At 50.2% G+C, this 19,789-nt stretch overlaps 2 protein-coding genes across 5 annotated transcripts; both read left to right on the top strand.

Annotated features, from left to right (window-relative positions):
• Positions 1-1,047: 1,047 nt before the first annotated feature.
• Positions 1,048-7,537, top strand: FAM53C (family with sequence similarity 53 member C). 4 transcript variants are annotated; one of them, XM_090020947.1, is made up of 5 exons: positions 1,048-1,135; positions 3,141-3,269; positions 4,107-4,164; positions 6,349-7,067; positions 7,316-7,537. In XM_090020947.1, the coding sequence occupies exons 2-5, from the start codon at positions 3,258-3,260 to the stop codon at positions 7,526-7,528; spliced, it is 1,002 nt and encodes a 333-aa protein (XP_089877073.1). In that variant the 5' UTR covers positions 1,048-1,135; positions 3,141-3,257; the 3' UTR covers positions 7,529-7,537. The 4 variants fall into 4 exon arrangements, with proteins under 4 accessions (XP_089877073.1, XP_089877074.1, XP_089877072.1 ...); XM_090020946.1 differs by lacking the exon at positions 1,048-1,135 and adding an exon at positions 1,156-3,028; XM_090020948.1 differs by lacking the exon at positions 3,141-3,269 and having other exon boundaries at positions 1,057-1,135.
• A 204-nt stretch (positions 7,538-7,741) lies between these two features.
• Positions 7,742-19,083, top strand: LOC149856020 (C-terminal-binding protein 2-like). Its single transcript, XM_090020944.1, has 9 exons — positions 7,742-7,882; positions 9,153-9,307; positions 9,400-9,544; positions 11,336-11,542; positions 12,153-12,367; positions 13,110-13,240; positions 13,400-13,527; positions 14,118-14,238; positions 15,371-19,083. Exons 1-9 carry the CDS (start codon positions 7,834-7,836, stop codon positions 15,540-15,542), a joined length of 1,323 nt encoding a protein of 440 aa, XP_089877070.1. The 5' UTR covers positions 7,742-7,833; the 3' UTR covers positions 15,543-19,083.
• Positions 19,084-19,789: the final 706 nt, after the last annotated feature.

Here is a 19,789-nt window from a genome sequence, read left to right as displayed (position 1 = left end):
TCAGCATCCGCCCGGTAAGAGGTTTCCTCTGTCCGGGCTGTACAGGCTCAGGCCCTGCTGGAAATGGTGTTGATATCATTTTGCTTCTTTGGCGGGGGGCGAGTGAGACATTGCACGTCCATACTGAGTTTGGCAGGGTCCCGCATGGGGCTGGGAGCTGCGTGTAAAGCTAGCCATAACTAAGCCGGGTTTGGCTGTCCCCGATCACTGCGTGGCCCCGGGTGCCACAGGACGTGTGCTCTGGGGTTCCTCAGTGTCCCCCCACGGTTCTCCACGCAGCGCTTATCCCACAACCACGAGCTCTCACTGGGGCTGATGGCTGTGCCTAGTGGGGTTCAGAAGCGTCTCCTTGGAGGAGCGCTTTGTGATAGGAACGGAGTTTCTTCACAGAGAAGGAGGAGCCTCTGTATTGTCCGTAAGGGGATGGACTTTTTGTAACTGTCCTGACGTGGTTTCGCTCCTCTCCCGACACCAGAGAAATTCTCCCAAACAAATTAAGCATACCGAAATGATCTTGCACCCTGGCAAGGGTCTCTTGCAGGTTGGGCAGCCTCTGCTACCTCACTGTTCCCAGTCGCCACTTTGATTGTTGCCTTTTGGGTGTAACTGCAGTCTCTACCTTTGCTGCCGTTTACATTTTCTTAAGGAGTAGCATGAACCCAGCCCAGCCCAGCCCAGCTATAATCGCAGTTGGCCATAGATCTGCTGCCCCGTCCCTGTGGCCAGCAGCAGGACAGGCTGCCGGTGAGGGAGCTGTGGGCTCCAGGGAGAGGAGCAACAGCAGCACATGGTGAAGTCAACAACAAGTTGCTGTTTATAATGTCACTCTGCTGGGACAGCTAACTTGAAATCAGAATGGTTGAGTGGCCATCAGCTTCTCGATCTCTTCCTCTGAAACCAGCAGTTCCAGTACTGCTGCTGTCCTTGTCCTTCCCTTGCTTCAGGCTTCACAGTTGCCTTCCACAGAGGAACTGCGTGATACACTCCTCCCTCCTGCCCAGTGCTCAGGCCTAGGGGTTTGCATTAGTAAATCTTCTTTCTTCCCAGGCCCCGATCCTATCCTTGCTCTTCCTCCCAGCTGAGTTTGTATCCTGCTGTGCCAGCCCAGCAATGAAGCAGCATTGGGAACCAGAAGGTGGACTTAATTAATTACTAAGGAGTAAACTGTGATTTAAACCGTTAGTCTTACCTTTGTTTTGTGTTTGTGCTGTTAGTCTTTCTTTAGAAAAATAGCTCATTTTAATTGGAGGGTAACAATTTAAAAACACATTGATCTGCAACTAAATGTAGCTCTTACACTGAAGTTGGTATTCTTTGCTAGCCAGGAAGATGCACAAAATCTGTGTGCGATTTTTCTAAGCAATTATATATCTTAACCTGCACTTATTCAAATTCTTAATTTTTTATAGTTCTACATTTATGTTAGAAATGACAAATTATGCATTTTCTTGTGGCTTATATCAGCTTGAATGGAAATGAAAATACATGAAATTCCATTTTAAACACTGCTTTTTTATTAGCTAATTAAAACTGCCTTAAATATACTGGGTATATACACTCTTATTAAAACACATTTTACTTTTAAAAGAGAACCCAATTTATTAAACAGAGGAAGAATTAACTGTAGTGAGTGAATTGACCAATTTGTCACCCTGTGACGGATAAATTTTTAGTGGCATTTTCAAAGGCAGGCATCGTAGCAGGCCAGTAGGTGCAGAAATCCATTAGAGTTATGTCCTAATGTGTTTAGGATTTCCAAAAGCAGCTATTAGGTAGTTATCTGCATTTTAGGTATATAAATACCATGTCCTTCAAGGTTGTTGCAAACAGTAGACCTCATTGTGTCCCACCTGGATTACATTCTTAGCTTGGAAGAGAACAAGTTTTCCTGCTCTTTCAATCCCGACCCGACCTGAGAGAAGGCTCTTTGTGCCCAGTAGCTTGTCTTACAACAGTTGGCCCAGTAAAAGATATCACCAACAACCCCTTGCTGCCTGCAGATTTCCTAAACCCCCAGGGCTACAACAGCACTCCAGTCCCTAGTCACTTTGAACTTTGTGAATGAGCTAGTGCAAATGAAGAAAATAGTCTCTCTGTACCTGTCAGCTAAACTGAAATGCAAAGGAATTAAGGCAAAAGCTTTTCTCCACAACAGAAAATGAAAGTACCGAAATCTGGAAAAGCATAAACAGCTGCATTTTCTTCACTGTAAAGACTGGAAATCACAGGCTGAACTGAATATCTCTGTTATGTTGTGACTTGTTTCTAAAGCACAAGTTGACCTCAGAAATTAAAGATGTTTCCCCCTCATTCTGCATAAAATAAAAAATAGTAGTATCCTTAAAATGTTAATGTTTGAGGAAGGGTTATTGACAAAGCCTTTATTTATTTAAACTATTTTAATAGATTGTAGCAAATGTAGGTTTTAACCTAGGATTTCATAATGAATTCCAAATAGGCTTAATTAAAAAAGAATATTTGAATATAACTTTCTGCACCCCAAGGGTCTGTATCAAGAGGAGTGGAGGATGAGGAGCCTGCTGGCTCAGTTGATGGCTACTGGAGGAGAAAGGTTGGAACAGCTGTTGCACTGTTACAGGGCGATGCGTGACTGTATAGCCAGCTCCTGGTCCAGACCATTGGTTTCATCAGTGGAGTGATAAGTGCCACAGATCCATGCATGCATCTAGCATCTGAAAACCATCCAAAACATTTTTCCCTTTCCCTGTTGCTGTGCTGCCCTATGCCCAAGACAACATGGAGAGTGAATGAGAAAAGAAAGCAACAACTGGTAAACGGCTATCAGATGGCAAACTGAAGTGAATTGCTGAGTTGTTAGGATCGGGAATGTTACCTGTAGCCAGATGAGGGGAAGGTTCTGGCAGAGAAGCCATGGGGTGTTTGAAGTGGGCCAGGTGGTTATGACCCTCCTAGGTGGTTGTGAGCCCTGGAGTGAAAGCTGAGATTGTACATAAAGCAATGGATTAAGCCTGCATCTGCCAGAGAGGTGACTTGCCCTGACAAGAAGGTGAGTGTGCATTTCAGACTGTCACTGCCTTTTTGGGGACGTTAGTAATTTGTGTTGGGTGCTGCTAGATAAGGTGCACACTGACCATGCGCCCCACCCCTTGCTGTTCTAGGCTATACAGGTTTGTATCCTGCCCCCATCCTTGTAGTCTGAGTGCTTTCCAGTCTTGCTTCATGTGGTCTAATGGACATCTGTCAGCTGGTTTGTTTCCACTGGTCCTTGTTTCAGGATGTACGGAGAAGTAAGTTGCAGGGGAGGAGTTTGGGAGGGTTTGCTGGGTTTGTTTCAAAGGGCCATGCAGCTCTGCAGAGAAGACGCATCAGAGGAGGGCTCCTGGCATTTGGAGTGTGGTTGGCAGAGTTTCTGATACTGAAGTCTTCATGTGGTTGTCCTGGTTTATTTCTGTATGCCAGTGATGCATGGCTATGAGGGCTCTCCCTTAAAGACCTTCCAGTTGAGTAAGGGAGCAGGACGAGCTGCAGCATAAAGCAAGTTCAGCCTGGAGATGTTGCTCCTGTACATTTCCTTTTGCTCAGCTCTGCAGTTCTCTGAAGGACAGAGAAGGGATTTTCGATTTGCAGAATACACAGGCATGACACATCAGGTCAGGGAGGGCCCTTGCAGGGGACCACATGAATATGGCTCGGGGTGACAGGGGGGCTTTGTCACGTGGTTTGTGGAGAAGTGAAGGAGAAATAACCAGAGATGGGAGAAGCAGTAGGGAAAGTTGCAAGTGGCATGGTGACAACATTTTATCATCCAAGGGGGAACAGGATGAGCTAATTCCTTGAGCAGGGGCTGGGGATTTTCTCACCGAGTAAGGGGTTTGTTGGGATGTTGACAACCTGAGTCAGGAGCCCGTTGTGGGTCTAGAGTTCCACAGAGCACTTCGGGTGCCTGCTGGAATCTAGTCTCTGTTGCCGCAGGTGGCTGTGGCTAAGATTTATAGCAGGGTCTCTCATCTGTTCAGTGCTTCCAGACCTGACGGTGAAACTCGTTTTTGCTTCTAGCTGGGGGGATGCTGAGAGGTTCTTGTTCCTTCCTGCGGCATGGTGACTCTGTGTGTTTTCCTCCGTAGCTGTGGCCTGACCAGGCAGACGTGACCTGCTGTGGCAGCCCTTCCCTGCTCATGTCTGGTAAGACCATGTGGCTGCATTTCACCTGCTGTGCCCACATCATGCTTTTTTTTTCTGCCTCCACCCATTTGTGTTACGAGATATTTTTGTCTGTGCATCTCCTTGCCAAAAGCATTTATCAGTCAGAGATGGGACTGAGGGGGGGCACCCCAGCGAACCTGCCGTTCCAAAGGAACAGCCGTTTTTCACAACTAGATCTTCCCCTGCCAGGTGTGCAGCTTAATACTGTACCATCTGGGACCCAAGCCTGAAACCAGCTCCTTGTTCCAGAAAAGTAGTGAATAAATCTGATTTTTTTTTTTAAACCACTCCATCCCTATTGTCTCTGGTATCAAAAGCACAGAAGAAATCAGTTCAAAATTAGAGTAATAAAATAGAATCTTCTTAATATTGCCCCTTTCTGACCAGGTCTTTCTGAAAGCTTTGTGCAAGTGGCCTTTGTAGCATCAAATGGCAGCAGAATTGCTGCTTGTGTGCGGAAGTGCTTGCAATCTGCTACATGCTGTCTGTGCATAGGAAAACACAGTTGCTAGAATGCAGGCTAGGGCTTGGAGCGGATGCAAGACCAGAGGCGAGATACAGATGATGAAAGGCCTTTCAAGACCTTTGCTGTGATGAATCTCTCTCCTACTAGCACAGAGCATCCTGGCTCGTCGGCAGCTTTCAGAGCTGCTGCACATAAGAGCGTTCCTTGTCACGCAGGGAACTTTCCCAGAGGGAGGAGTGCTTCCTCGACACCGAGCTTCCTGTTTCCCTAATGTAGCAGCCTCCAGGCCTTAGTTTTGGAGCTGCTTCTTGGCTGGAATCAGTTCTCTTCTAGGTGCTTGTGGCCATGAGACAGGACAATTTTCCATCCCAGGAGACACGTGATCAGCTAAATTCTGCCTTGGCCATGCAAGGTTGGACCTTTGTAACTGGTGACCTGGTTGCCCCCATCTCCTCTTCAGTCTCCAGCAGTGCTTTGTTGCATGGAGTGGCTCATATCAGATGTTCCTCCAAAGAGTGTGAAAGCCCCTTCCTCTCCAGGAAGCCCAGGGCTCATATTTCCTGCCACCATCCCAATCTGTTCTTTGTTGGACAACCAGTCTGCCTGCCTCAGTATGTTTCTATTTTGCCATTCTGTGGCATCAAACTCATTCTGTTGTTTCTGACATTAAAAACAACATCTGCTTGCTGTGCAGTTGGGCAAATTGCTGTGGGCCAGCTCATCAGGGAGACTGTCAACACCCCCACAGCAACCTCTCTCTCCCGCTCCATAAAATGTGAATTATATTCACTTAACTCAGCTACAACCAGTCATTTGGGAGTTTAGTGGCAGAGGCATTCAGCCAAGACCTTCCACAACTGAGCAAGGTATTGGGAAGCAGGCTACTGTCCAAGCAGCAGTATTGCCCCATCGGGGCCTGTCTGCAGAAGCAGGACTATGGCACGTCAATGGTGGTTGTAGGATTTGAGCGCTTCCATTGCTCAGTTCTTCAATGTACAGTTTGTGGAGGAGGTGGGCAGATCTCCATGTGGACCGCTTTTCCTGCAGTCACCCCTTTGCGCAGTTCAGAGAGGTTTGGTACATCTGTGCCCTCCTTCAAGACATCAGTACCAGGGGTGAGGCTTCCCAGTCCCTGTGCTTGCCAACCACTGGGTGTCTGCCTCCTTCCTAGCCCAGCTGGAGGGAAGATGCCCCTTGTGCCGGGAGACCCTGGGAAGAAATTTAATGAACTAACATCTCTTGGAGGCATCACACAGTGGCAGTGCTAGGGGCAGATGAGGCACGGTGGTCCTGTTTCATAGTTTCTCGGGTTGGAAGGGACCTGAGCAAATCATTGAGTCCGACCCCCTGCCATGGCAGGAAAGAGTACTGGGGTCAAATGACCCCAGCAAGGTGTTCATCTAGCCAAGTTGTTCCTCTACCCTAGTTTTAGGGTAGTGAGAACAACCCCAGGTGCCGAATCCAGGGAGTTGTCATAAAGCCTCACAGCCAGGAGAGCCTCCTTTGGTGCTGGGTACCCAGACAGGGAGGGGATGCATGGGAGAGGCAGGTGGTGGCTGGGATGTGGTGGCCCTGAACAGGGCAGTGCTGGTGCTGATCTCTCATCTAGGACTGCAGGACAAGAATGAGCCCATGGCTGCCTGGGCGGTGAGACAGGCAGGCTGATAAACTGTTCCCCCCTCTGGCGTGTCTTGCAGAAAGGGCTTCCTGGAGGGACCGGCTCCTCTGTCCTCGAATCCACCTTCAGGACAACGTAAGCTTTGGCTACCACCACCCCAGCCTGGGCCTGCCGCCTCGTTGCCAAAGCAGCTGCCCGCCGGGCAGCCCTTTATCCCCAACGCTGGCCACAGACCCATGCACCTTGGAGAAGGCTTCAGTGCCCCCTTCCAAGCGGCACTGCCGCTCACTCTCAGTTCCTGAGGATCTCTCCCACTGGCAGCCCCGCTGGAGGCCGCTCGGCTCCAAAGTGTGGACTGCCGTGAAGCAGCGAGGCAGTGGCAGAGGGGAGGCGCTGGAAGAGCCGTGCCGCAGGCAGCCCCCGGGAACCTGCAGTCTCAGGCTTGACCAAGCCCCCTGTAGCCCTCCCCAGCGTGTCCAAGGCGGTGGTGGCCACAGCCCCCCCTTCTTCAGCTTGGCCCTGTCCCGGGAGTCCCCGGTCGGCACTGCTTGGGAGAGCGGAGAAGCCTTGCAGCCCTTCTCCCTGCAACGGCGCTTCTCCTTGTCGCCCGTGCGGCTCCTGCCGTCGCCCCGGAGCTCTGCCTGCTCCACACCCGAGCCGCTCCTGCACCAGCGCAGCCTCCCGCGCAGCCGCTCGCAGCCCTGCGACCTGGACGCCAAGAAGAGCAGCCTCAAGCGGCGCCACGATGAGCACGTGAGCTGGCACCGGCCCTCGCTCGACTTTGACAAGATGAACCAGGTAGAGGAGGGTGGGTGCTGGGGCCGGGCTCCGAGCATCGGGCCGGGGCCGACAGGTGCCGGAGGAGGGGGCCGGGCCCGGGGGAGGGCGGCCCAGCCCAGCCGGGCCGGGGCTGCTGGGACTGAGGGGCCGGGAGGGAGCGGGACCTGCGCCCGCCGCCGAGCTCCCTCTCCGCTGCCGAGGCTGCAGCCCGTGCGAGACGACCGGGGCCGAGGCCGGGCGGCGCTGACGCTCGGGTCCGCTCGCAGACGCAGCTGCCGGGAGGCGCCCGCGCCCCGGCCCCCGCGCCCCGGCCCTGCAGCTCCCCGGGCAGCGGCGCGGCGCAGAGCGGCTGCGGAAGCGCCGAGGAGGACGGAGACGAGGAGGAGCGCAGGCGGCGCTGGGCCGGGGCCAGGCCCGAGGAGCCACCGCTGTGCCGGGACCTCGGCGACCTGGACCTGGCGCTCATCGAGGAGAATTAGAGCGAGCGGCCCGGTCCCGCCCAGGCGGGGGCGTCTGCGGGCCGGAAGCGGAAGTGGGGCGCTCTGCGCTGCGGCGTCTCGGTGGTTGCGCGGACCTTTCCGGGCCGGGCCGGGCGGGGCGCGGCGCGGGGGCCGTGGGGACGCGCCCGCTGCGGACTCGGCCCGGCCCTTCCGCTTCCGCTTCCGCTTCCCCCGGACCGGAGTCCGGCGCCGAGTGGCCGCGCGGGGTGGCGCCGCGCCCGTGACCGCCGTCGCCGTCTCCTGCAGCGAGCCGAGCCGAGCCGGCCGCGGGGTCGCCGCGCCCCATGGACAGGCACAAAGTGAAGCGGCAGAGGCTGGACCGCATCTGCGAAGGTGAGGCCCGGGCTCCAAGCCGGGCCCGGGGCCTCCCTCAGCCCGGGCCCCTCGGGGAGCGCCCGCGGCCAGCTGCCTACAGGGAAGTGGCCGCGGGCGCGGGAGGGACCGGCTCCGGCGGGACATCCCGGGCAGTCCGCAGCGGTGCTGTCCTGCGCTGCACTTTGTCTGGAGCAGGCCCGAGGCAGGAGTCTTCTCGGAGACTTAACAAGACGGGTCCCTGCAGCCCAGTCCGAGGGGAGAGAGCTTGCAAACGCAGGACACTGCAGGGCAGGTCCCGACACCAGTGTGGTGCTTGGCCTCGCTTGCCTCTCTGGCGCTGGACCGCAGGAGCCTCCTCGAGGGTCCTGGCAGGCTGCGGACATGCATCGCTGCGACATCTTAAAAGGGCAGGGGTGGGACTTGTTGGGCATAGGAGCGTGTGCCAGCTGGTCCCTTGCAGCAGCTCCACTTGTCTGGTCTGGTTTCCGGATAAGTAGGATTAAAAATCGTTAGTTTTACACTTGGATGAACCAGAAAGTAGATTATTGTGGTTTAGGCTTGCATGCAACAAGTTAAAAGCAGATGGATGAAACAGTTCCCGTGTTGTAGCCGAGTCTGATATGCAGCTTAAAAGTGAAGCAAAGGAAGATGTATAACTGTCTAATCTATCTGTGCGTTCACCAGTGTCAGTGGAGGGAAGTTTTCTGGAAAGGGAATATGCAGCAGTGTTTGGCTCTTTCTTATTCTTGCGTGTGTGCACGTTGCTGCTCTCCTTCAGCCGTGTTAACGCACTGCTTTGAGCCCTGTTCCCTGAAGAGGCATGGACAGATTTGCTGTGGCTTCCTTTTTCCAAATTCTTTTTGTGCTTATTGATTCTTTTGTGCCTTTTGACTAGGTTGCTTACTATAGGACTGGCACAAGCAACCTTTCAACAATGGTGGGCTGCCCATTTCCTGTCGCTGGATGATTTTTCCCCTTCCCCCACAGCAGATGGCGAGGCACAGGGAGCAAGTTGTGAGACCAGTGAGGGAACTGGGGCTACAGGGGCATGGACCCTCACAAGCCTCCAGAGGCCCCAGTGGCTGCAGGTGACGGCTGCAGGTGACTACTGCAGTTCGGATCTAATCTCTGGGCTGTAGGTTGCCATCCCCTGCTACAGGAGGTAGTTCCTCTCATGTCCCATTCAGTCAGTGCTAACTAGGGTGCTGCCTGCTTCTCATGTTAGCCCTGGGCTCTGGAATTCATTTTGTTCCTTCCTGTGCACGGTCCTAACTTCCTTTTTCCACAGGCATACGGCCTCCCATTGTGAATGGACCGATGCCAGCCCGACCACTGGTTGCGCTCTTGGATGGGAGAGATTGTACTGTTGAGATGCCCATCCTGAAGGATGTTGCGACAGTGGCCTTCTGTGATGCTCAGTCAACTCAGGAAATCCATGAAAAGGTAGGGAGACCAAATGAGTCCATGGGGGGATGGAACAGATTGAGCAGCTGAAACATGGAATGACTCTGTGGGGGGTGTTTTTTTGTCTACAGGTGCTGAATGAGGCTGTGGGGGCTCTCATGTATCACACCATCACCCTATCCCGCCAGGACCTGGAGAAGTTCAAAGCTCTCCGTGTCATTGTGCGCATTGGCAGTGGCTATGACAATGTGGACATTAAGTCAGCTGCAGAATTAGGTACGATGAGCTCTGTCTCTCTCTTCTGGGAACATAAGTGACTATGAAGGGACATTCACATTCACTTTCTCTTTCTGCTTTGGAGTGACCAAGACTCGTTGGACATACCCAAATAAGCCAAACAAGGTCAGGCCTCGTGGAGGAGACAGAAAGTTCAAGCGCAAAGATTTTATGGCAGCTGGCCTAAGAAGAAGGTTAGGTTCTTGGTCACAAAAGTTCCCAAATCTTGGACGTAGCTGCTAACTTAGCTTTCTGTAAACTGCTTCCTTGTCTTCTTGACGACGAGGTCCTGGACCTGTTTAAGGTCCAGTTAGATATTTACTATGCCAGAAGCAAATAGCCTGATGTTGCCCTGCAAATCGATTTCAGTTGCTTAGGAATCATTATGTAACTTCCAGAAAGTTGAATGCAAAACCTAAATTGTGGATGAACATTTTTCAAGGTCTTGATGGCAGTGGCTGTGTGTAGTCCTTGATGCCTTTATTCTTTCTTAGCTGCCACAGATTTTTGGGGGGGAATATCTGTCTGTATGCTTTGCCAAGAGGTATTTGCAATGCTGAATCATCTGTGCTTTCAATTTCCACCTGGATTGATCTCATGGTTCTGATGTGAGTGTTGAGGCTTGGGTGTTTTTGTGCTGACACATTTGAACTGCTCCATTAAGTGCCAGGCAATGTTATATGGACACTTGCCTTGCTGCTCTGTGCCTGTTACCTCCTAAGCCAGCTGTAGTGTGGGTGTGGTAGTGCAGCCCTGTGCTTACTGCACTTCCACAGGTGCCAGGACAAAAGCAGGAGCAGGTGCAGCCTATCTCAGAATGGTGCTGCTTGAATAGGATAGGTGTACCTTGTTAAGTCTCTCTCAGCTTGACAAGATGCCTGGGCCTTAGGCTCCTGTGAAACCTCTTTTTCCAAAGAAGTTTTGAGATTTTGGGCTAAGGTTTAGGCGGAATATCTGCTTTGCCCTATTTGAACCTGACTTCTGGCTATCTAATGTTGAGAAGTTTCTCTGGAGATCCTGGCCGTCTGTGCAGTCCGGACACTCTTCTCAGTGCAGGAGGAAATTAGATAGAACTTGAGGTCATTCTAAGGTGTTTTCCTTCCTTCCATGACATGGCTCATACAGAGCTCTGACACCAATTGCTTCCTGGTGGCAAGGTATCTTTCATTGCTTGCCTTTGTTAGCATTATGGTTTGCCTTGTCATTCTTGACCAGGGTATCTGAGAGTCCATGTGGCTGCACAGTGCCTCCGTAGTGGTAATTGTAATGACTGTTTTTTTTTTAAATAGCAAATGGATTTTGAGAAGGAATCCTGTGGTTTTCCAGTCTGTACATGTTGTAGCTTAGCAGCAGCAACAGTAGGATGACCGGGAAACCTGTGCTTGCAGTCTGGCTTTGAGCATCTGGTACAGAACGCACGGAGACAGCCACCTTTGTAAATCTGCTCCCATGATCTGCTGGGCAGCCCCTTAGGAATGCCCTGGAGTGAGTGTCTCTTGGCCAGGTGCTACCCTCTGCATACTTTGGCTGCACAAATGGTATAACAAGCAAACTTCTCTGGTTTTGTCACTTTTCTGTGGTGGGGGTACCAGCTTAATGGTTTGAGAAGCAAAGAAGCTTAGGAACTTTTTCTGGAGGATCCTGAAACTTGGGTAATGAGGCTGGCACCTTAGTGACTGCAGCTGTGGAGCGTGGACTTGCCTTCCAGCCATCATGCTCTAGGAGGGGAGTTTGCTGCCATAATGCTGTATGGGGTACTAGGGATCTCATGTGAGTTCCTCCTTATTGCAGGCATCGCAGTTTGCAACGTCCCTTCCTCTTCTGTAGAGGAGACTGCAGACTCTACCCTCTGTCATATCTTGAACTTGTATCGCCGGGTGACTTGGCTCCATCAGGCTATGCGGGAAGGAAATCGGGCTTCAAGCGTTGAGCAGATCCGAGAGGTGGCTGGAGGTGCTGTGCGTATCCGTGGGGAGACACTGGGCATCATTGGCCTGGGTAAGAAATGGTAACTTGGACCGAGAAGGAAACTGAGTGTCCCTGGGGACACTGTTGGTAGCTTCTGGACATGCTGGGTTTCCAAGTTTGTAATTCTGGTGACTTAATATGTAATCTTGCTACTCTCTGAAGCCAAACATGTAGCGCAGCCTGTGAGTCTCTGCCTTTCTTATACAAATGCTTGGAAAAGCTGACATTTTCAAACAGCCCTCTTTGGCAGCCTCTGCATGTGCTGGCCTTGTTGGGAGAACTTCATGTTGCTGCGATACCAGGTCTTGCTAGAAGACATTGCTACCTTGCTTCCAGGCCATCTCTTTTCTAATCAGCCTGAAAGACATATATGTTTAGAGTGCAGACTGAGTGTGGGTTAAGCATAAAGAGCTCCCCTTGAGGTTGAGCACTGTTGGCTATAGTGCGTGGAAGGGTTAGTTCACATCAAGGGAGCAGCACAGAATTCCAGTATGATCATCTGCTCCTCCATGGGCTTCTGTGGGGAGGAGTGGGGAGAATGAATGGGGTTCCAAGAGTATCCAGGAGCAGTCCCTGCCTAGACCCCGGCTGTGCTATGGGTTGTTGCATTCATTTGACATGAGTGTTTTCTCCTGTGAAGGCCGTGTTGGACAGGCCGTGGCCCTGCGAGCTAAAACCTTTGGTTTCAATGTGATTTTCTACGACCCCTATCTGCCGGATGGAGTGGAACGGTCCCTTGGGCTGCAGCGAGTAGGGACTCTGCAGGATCTTCTAATGCACAGCGATTGCATTTCATTGCACTGCAGCCTGAATGAGCATAACCATCACCTCATCAATGACTTCACTATTAAACAGGTGCAGCAGAAACTTGGTCTTCCTCCTTTTGCCTCCCTAACCCCTGCTCCAAACACCCTGGAAATGAATGAGAACATAGGCTGCTGCTTTTGCAGAGGCTGGGAGCTTGTGAATCTTGCTGGCTCTGCTATATGGCTCCTGTCGCCTGCAGTGGCTGGGAGCAGGTGGATGGATCTGTGCTTGTTTCAAGAGAAAACTTGGCACGGACTCTTTGCTTTGTAATTTCGCATCTAAAATGACTGTTGTAGGTGGCTACTGTTCAAGATGGATGAGAAGTTTGTAGTTACGTTTCAGATGTGTAATGGATGCTGATTAGGGCCAGGAGTAGTGCAGGCCAGTAGCACAGTTCTGTGAGTGTGCTTTGCTCTTGGAGCTGAGTACTCTGTGCTATAGCAGTCTCTGGCTCCCCCCGCCCCTTGTCTGATGCTTTTTAGTGCTTTCTTACAGCCGTCTGGTTTGTGCAGCTGGCCTCTTTGCTTGTTTATTTGAGTAACTGATTAGAGTGGTTTGCTAAAACAAAAAAAAGTGGGGCACTCTAGGGTGGGAAACCTGCGAGCTCCTCTTCTACCTTTCTGTGCCTTCAGTGTTTGTACTGAGTTTTCCAGGCCCGCTTCGTGTGCCCTGGTCCTTCCCAGTCTCCGCAGGATCCTGCTTGTTTCCCCCCAATTAATGCTGACTCTAAGGAAAAGGACATTTTCACTCCCCACCCCCTCCACCCCTCTTTTTATTTTCCCCTCCCCAGATGCGCCAGGGCTGCTTCCTGGTGAATACAGCACGTGGGGGCCTTGTAGATGAGAAGGCCTTGGCACAAGCCTTGAAGGAAGGGAGAATCAGAGGGACAGCACTGGATGTGCATGAATCTGAGCCCTTCAGGTAATGTCTGCTCCTGTCCTGTGGCTCTTCTGTACTGGGTGATTCTCTGGTTTTGGTCATGTTATAGTTACGCTGGGAAGACAGATTGGGATTCCATCTGGGGGAGAAACAACGTGTTTGGTCTTTTGTCCATATCCCTCCCCCAACTCCCTTTCTCAGCTTTGCCCAGGGGCCCCTAAAGGATGCTCCCAATGTGATCTGCACCCCTCATGCTGCATGGTACAGTGAGCAGGCTTCCATTGAATCCAGAGAAGATGCAGCTAGGGAGATCCGCCGAGCTATCACAGGTAGGTTCCTTGGGGAGGCCTGGGATGTGATGGGGCTGCTGGGATAGGCATTCCTTGGTTCCCTGTTAGGACTGGGAAATATTAACGCAGACTTCTTCCTGAAGGCCAAGGTTGCTGGGCTTGTGCTTCACTGCCTGATTCATTATTTCCTGGAAAGGGAATGCATGTTGCTGATTGGCTGTTTGACTTTTAAGGGTTTTGTAGCTGTTGCCGAGAGGAGTCTTTGTTTTTTAGATTGTGTTATGGGCAAGACCAATGTCTTTCCCTTCCCCCTGGATGCTTGGCCTGTCACTTTGCAGGCTGCATGGCATGCCCATAAGTGCCCAGTATGTGCTGGGGAAGACCTGGCAATGGCAAATCAGCTGTGCCTTTCCTAAGATCCTAGGGGTTGGGTGGAGCGTGTTTGAGTCCCTGAGACTCGCCTGGACGAGATGTGGGTATGGGGCAGATCTTCATTTAGATCTCCCCTTCTCTGTCCAGTGGAACTCCCATGGGAAACGATGGAGGGTCCCTTTTTGCTGCTTTCAGCTGCAAGTACATTGGGCATCAGTACATTTGCTTCTTGTTCTTTTACCTTCTTGTTGCCACAGGTCACATACCCGATGCCTTGAAGAACTGCGTTAACAAGGAGTATTTGTTGTTAGCTGCTCAGTGGTCCAATATCGATCCTGCAACTGTTCACCCAGAACTTAACGGAGCTGCAGCTTACAGGTGAGATATGGGCTAACGCACATCATGCAGGTGCTTGTGCGTGTGCTTATGCACGCTTACTCCAGTGTCTGGGGTGTGTACTTTCTCTGGGAATCTGATAATTGCATTTTGCCTGGCAACAGATCACATCCTGCAAGCTGTGTGGCATAAGCTCCCACAAGAAATGTTGTCAGCATCGCTGCTTTAGCTGGCTCAGAAGCACACAGCTGCTTCTTCTGACAGTCTGTGCCAGCGGCAAGAACCCAGGGCCATGCAGATAATATCCACTGCACCAGGTTATCTTGCAACAGTTTTGAAAGGTTGCGTGTTATAGAGGCTCTTCAATATGTGAAACCAGCTGGACTCAAAAGAAGGATCTAGGGTGAACCCTAGGAATGAAGCATACAAAGAATTACAGCCTATGCACAGAACTTCCTTCTCTTCACCCCGAGACAGGACTAAACGTGAGAACCAACATGGTCTAGTGGAATAGGCAAAAGACTAAGGCAGATCCTAGAGTTCTGTTTGTCTGCTGAAGGCTTTCTGTGTGGTGCTGAGACAGGTTGCTTCCCTTCCATTTCTGCATCTCTAACGTAGGGGTTTAAGTCTTCTCTCCCTTCTGGAAACATTTAGGGACTGTTATTGTTTGTTGCACACTTACTTCCAAGAGGCAAAGAAATACTCTTTTCTCCCAGAAAGAGAGTTGTGGACAATGGGAATAAAGGAAATGCTTTGTCCAGAAGCTGTTAATTTTTCCTTTTACAGCCCAGTGAGTGGTATCCAGCAGTTTGTGCCTCTTGCACATAGTGTCAGGCACCCATTTGGGATGTCTGAAATCCACTTTCTAGCAGTGGCAAGATCTGTATTGGAAATGTCTAGGGGCATGACAAACCATTGGTGAAGTCAGTTGCTGAGTGAGTGGTGCTCTGGGAAGGGGTGTTGTGGTAGCAGTGTGTTACTGGGTTTCTGGTAAATGCCCTCCAACAATATGGCCAGGATGGGTGCCCATGCTGTAGACCTTTGTGCAGTGCAGCACTCCACCTTGCATCTCCTCTGAGCTGCAATAGGCATGCTGATAGCACGGGTCTGTCTTCTCCCTTGGTTGTGATCTCTGAAGACAGGTGTGTAATCTCATGTTTTCTGTTGGTTTCAGGTTTCCTCCAGGAGTAGTGGGAGTAGCTGCTCCTGGCTTGCCAGAGCCAACGGTGTTGGAGGGGATGGTGACTCACGGGATACCCTCTGTGTCTCATTCCACACCACGTACCCCTTCCCCAGGAGAGACGAGCAAACTGGACCCAGACAGAGAGATCCCTGCTGACCAGTAGCATCTTCTCTCTCATTTCTCCGCTGGCAGCAGAAAAAGCAGGGGGAGATCTCCCTGCTAGGACCTTCCTTAACTCCCTCTGAGACTGTTTCCTATTCATATGGGACAGGAGAATGCATTTCATTACTGGCAAACTTTTAGCTCTTGCCTTTCAACAGATATTTTATAACCTGTTTTAGTTTTAATTTCTTGGTGAATCTGTCTTTTTGTCTGGGCTAGAACAGCAGTGACCTTGCTTCCCATTTTGAAATTCTTAGTTTGACCTGTAGGTTTCCATGTCCCTGTCTCCTGTTGTTTCACAGGAAGGCACCTGGGCATGCTCAAGTGCAGGAGCACTGGAGCTGACTGAACACAAAAGGCTCCCAGTGCTGCCAACAGACTCTGTAGGTTTTCAGCAGTGACTTGCACAGGCTGCAGATTTGATAGTTTTTGGACAGTGAAGGTGAAGGGGGTGGGGGAGCGCTTTGAAGGAAGACTAGAAAACCTGGAGAGGCCAAGCAGATTGTGTCCTGATACACTGCAGGGCAGGGAGAAGTGACTCTGTGCCCAGCGCTGCGCACTGCCCTGTGTAGCCTGACCCTGCTGTCTGTGAGCACAAGTGTAGCCATCATGAGGACTGGTGCTTGGTCACATGAAGTTTAGCTCCTGCAGTGCTGGGCATGAGCACAAGGGAATTTTGAGGCTAAAAGATCTAAAGGATTGACAGCATTCACTTGCATGCTGGCAGCCCAGGTGTTCAAGAGGCATCAGGAGAGCTTGCCCTGCAATCCTTACACTGCTCAGGGAGGATCAGAACTGGCAGAAATAGGGAGAGCGCAGCAAGTTGTAGCTATTTGCAGCTGCTCTTGCTGTTTTTTTGTGCATATACCTTGCAAACTAATGCTCTTCATCAAGAAAAATTTTCTGCTAGAATACTTGGTATGGTCTGTGCTAAAGAGTTTTGTTAGCATAGCTGTGTTGGTTGGAATGTGGAAAACATCCCCCCCCCCCAGGCAGATGTAGCTAAGGTGGCAAGTCCGTGTAGATGAGTCTTTCTGGACAGAAGAGTGCTTTTCTTGCTATAGCTAATGTTTGGAAAGGTGATGTAACCATACTGGCAGAAATGTCCTGCCAGCCCGGCATGGAACACTTTTAGTGTATCTGTACCAACAGAGATTTTGTAGTACTGACAACTCCCTAGAAATTAGAAAAGGAAAAAACCTAAGTAGTTCACCTGTCTGGCCAAGGGCAGGATTGTTTGGGACATATAAGAATGGACAAAACCTTGAAAAGAAGAGTGAGGCATTTGTCACTTTCCTGGGGCAAGATGATTCTTCAGCTTGATTCAGTGTCAGACTTCTACTAATATTCCTCTAAGTTTCCTTTTCTTCACTGCATCCTGTCTCTCCTAGTTGTGCCCTCTCCCCGCACACTGAGGGTTTTCATGCCTGTAGTATTTCGAAATCGTCTAAAACTTGACATCTCTTGGGCTGCAGCAGTATGTGTTTCTGTTGCTTATATATGTTGGAATGCAGCATCCTGTGTGAGACTTGCTGTGGGGGGTGTGGCAGCGGGGACCACTGATCTTTGTACTTCAGTTTGAGGAGAAGGCTGTTCCTTGTTTCCCAATGAAAGGAGCCTAGAACTTGCAGAGGGCACAGAGGACATGACCCAAGTAGGTTACTGTTTTGTTTGGGTAATAGAATGAAGTGGCAAAGCTCAGGTTGGTTCTCAAGTTCTCTTCTAACTTGTAAATTGTTTTCCATTTTTTTCCCTTCAAATACTGGCTTATGTGACCTAGTTTAGTGCTGACCTTGTGAAATGATTTATTTTCCCTTGGGAAGAGGTGCCGTAGGGGAGGAGAATGTATGGTGAGTGGAAGTCTTTAGCTGGCCCTATTTCCTTTAGACTGTCACCTTGGCCGAGTGGAGATTTACCATGATGGCACATGGTTCAGTTTCTCAGCGCTGTGAGCTGGGTGTGTTTGTTAAGGTGTTCAGGTAGCTGTAGGCACGTCAGCTCTCTGTTCTCCTGGATAATGCTTATTCGGTTTTAATATTCATTTACCTCCTTTGTGGCTCAGGAACTAGCAAGTCAAACTAGAGTGACAGCAGCTGGGGCCAGTGGTAGACGCGTTACGGGGAGGAGAAGCATTTCTGAGGAAAGCTTGGAGGTCGCTGATTGGAATGGAAGATACCAATATCTGAATATTTTTCCAACAATTTCCTAATCTCTAAATCAACAAGGCTGTAGCTCAGAAAGCTGCTCCCCCAGTAGGCATGCTGGCCTGGTGGGAGGAAAGGTTTCTCTAGCAATTCAAAGGGCTGACTTTGGCTTGTTACTGTTTTAGGGAGATAGTCAGTCTGTCAGCACCTTTTTATTTTTGAGTTGCTGCTGAAAACAGCTGCTTGACCTGCAAAGATACAGGAAGCAGATAATTTTGGGGTAGGGAGTTCCCAGTTGTGGGGTTTTCAGGCACAGGAGATCAGGGTCCATTTATCTCCTTTCTTAGAGTACAGTGCAAAATGTGTAAGGGACAGCCTCTTATCTTTCTCTTTTTTTTTAAACTATGGGTAAATTAAGAACTATCAAGAAAAACTTCTTCAAAGAAGGAGTGGAAAAGAAGATCACACCTGGATGATGTTGAAACTCTTAATTTTTTAGTTGGTGCCTAGATACCATGGTGACTGGCATACTAGGAATACATGCCTAAAACTGTGAGGATTGCTAACTCCATCTATGTCTGCTGATGAGCTTGACCTAAGCCTTAGTCCTAAGAAAACAGATTGTGTTACAGCCAGTGCCATGTAGACCTGCTTTTGGAAATAAATGACTTCACATTTGGTTGGAGTTGCAGTAAAGAAGATGCCGGTCTGGGCAGGTGCAAGACTAAAATCAAGCTGAATGCTTCCCTCTCCCCAATGAACAGCTCTCAGGTGCTGGTAAAACTATTCCTGTGGCACCCTCATAAGTACCTCTGCTTGGTATGCTTTGGGCTGGGCCTAGCCGTTATCAAGAGAAGGGCAAGGAAGTGACATGTACCAGTACTGAAGCACAAAGTCTTCCCCTTTTCCCTGATGCCAAGTTCTCCTTTAACAGCACCCTCTTCTGTGCAGTGTACTCATTTGCCACTCCATGTTCTGGGTTGAATGCAGCATGGAGAGACAGAAAGAATATTGTTTTTCTTGTCTTAAATCACTTCCTTCAAAACCAGTGTGGAGCTTAATCCCAAAGAACAGAAACCTCCTATCCCAGGGTGAGGCAGACATGCCCTGGCCACGCTGAACTGCTCACAGGAGATGCACGCTCTGTCCGAAGGTACATCCTGTTTTGTCAGGGTCGCTGTTGCTGACCAGCTTTTTTATAGAGGACTCAGAGTTTCAGAAATATATTTTTGTAGACAACAATTAAACTGTGAAGCATTTAAAAATAAAGCATGTAAACAAATTTTACAGCAATGTTCCCTGTGCAGAAGTCCTTCTCACTTCAGTTCTTTCCTGGCTCTTGTTAGAAAACCTGTTTGGCTATTTCTTGGATATATTTTAATAAAGTTCTGGAACAAATATGGCTGCAGTTTGGTGGTAGGGGTGGCCCCACCTAATGCATGCTGTGAGAGGTGGGAGAAACAAAAATCCATGGCTGCATCCATCCCCTTTGAAGAACCAAGTTTCAGAAGAAAATCTTCCAAATGATGTCGTGTCCTACGTTGGCCGCTTTATACGTTATGAGAGTGGCCTGTTTTTGGGCTTTGCTTTGGGAAAGTCAGGGGTGGTCTGATGCCTGCTTTTATGTCAGTACTAGATTTATAATTAGTGATTCTGAGGAGAGACGTGGGAGATGTTGCTCTGGGGGACACAACCTGTTACCTGTGGAGAGTGGGTCATGTTCATGCTTTTTTGTAATGCAGGAAGACCTGCCGGAAGTGAAGGCTTGCTTATACAAGGCAACACCTGGCCATAGAGCTCACAGCCCTAACATAAGATGAAACGAGCATAGAAGAATTCAGGAAGGGGTGAGGTACTTAGGTGGCTAAGCGAATACATGACTATTTTAGTCTTTTATAGGATCAGTAAGTTCTTGGGATTTGGAGCATAAATCAACTGCTGTGGGAAGTTAGAGAGGCCCTTTGACCTGTGGCAGATCAAACCATAATCCAGTCTAGGTGAGCCAGCAGCCTGACACAGAAGTGAACGATCGCGGTTTGTCTCCTTCACCGATCCTAAGTTTGCCTGAACGTGCTCGTGCAGAGCCCGACTCCTGGGTGGGTGG

This window comes from Crocodylus siamensis, chromosome 10, assembly GCF_052110815.1.
Source record: "Crocodylus siamensis isolate JL-2025a chromosome 10, ASM5211081v1, whole genome shotgun sequence".
In the NCBI taxonomy this organism is placed as follows: Eukaryota; Metazoa; Chordata; order Crocodylia; family Crocodylidae; genus Crocodylus; species Crocodylus siamensis.
The sequence above is the reverse complement of the archived record's forward strand: the minus strand, read 5'-3'. Positions and strand labels throughout refer to the sequence as shown.

Excerpts from the sequence above, each read along its gene's own strand:
- FAM53C (XM_090020947.1), top strand. Across the intron at positions 4,165-6,348 it reads CCCTTCCCTGCTCATGTCTG|AAAGGGCTTCCTGGAGGGAC; the intron begins GTAAGACCATGT and ends CGTGTCTTGCAG. Across the intron at positions 7,068-7,315 it reads ACTTTGACAAGATGAACCAG|ACGCAGCTGCCGGGAGGCGC; the intron begins GTAGAGGAGGGT and ends GTCCGCTCGCAG.
- LOC149856020 (XM_090020944.1), top strand. The coding sequence starts at position 7,834 with ATGGACAGGCACAAAGTGAAGCGGCAGAGGCTGGACCGCATCTGCGAA. Across the intron at positions 13,241-13,399 it reads CATGAATCTGAGCCCTTCAG|CTTTGCCCAGGGGCCCCTAA; the intron begins GTAATGTCTGCT and ends TCCCTTTCTCAG. Across the intron at positions 14,239-15,370 it reads AACGGAGCTGCAGCTTACAG|GTTTCCTCCAGGAGTAGTGG; the intron begins GTGAGATATGGG and ends TGTTGGTTTCAG.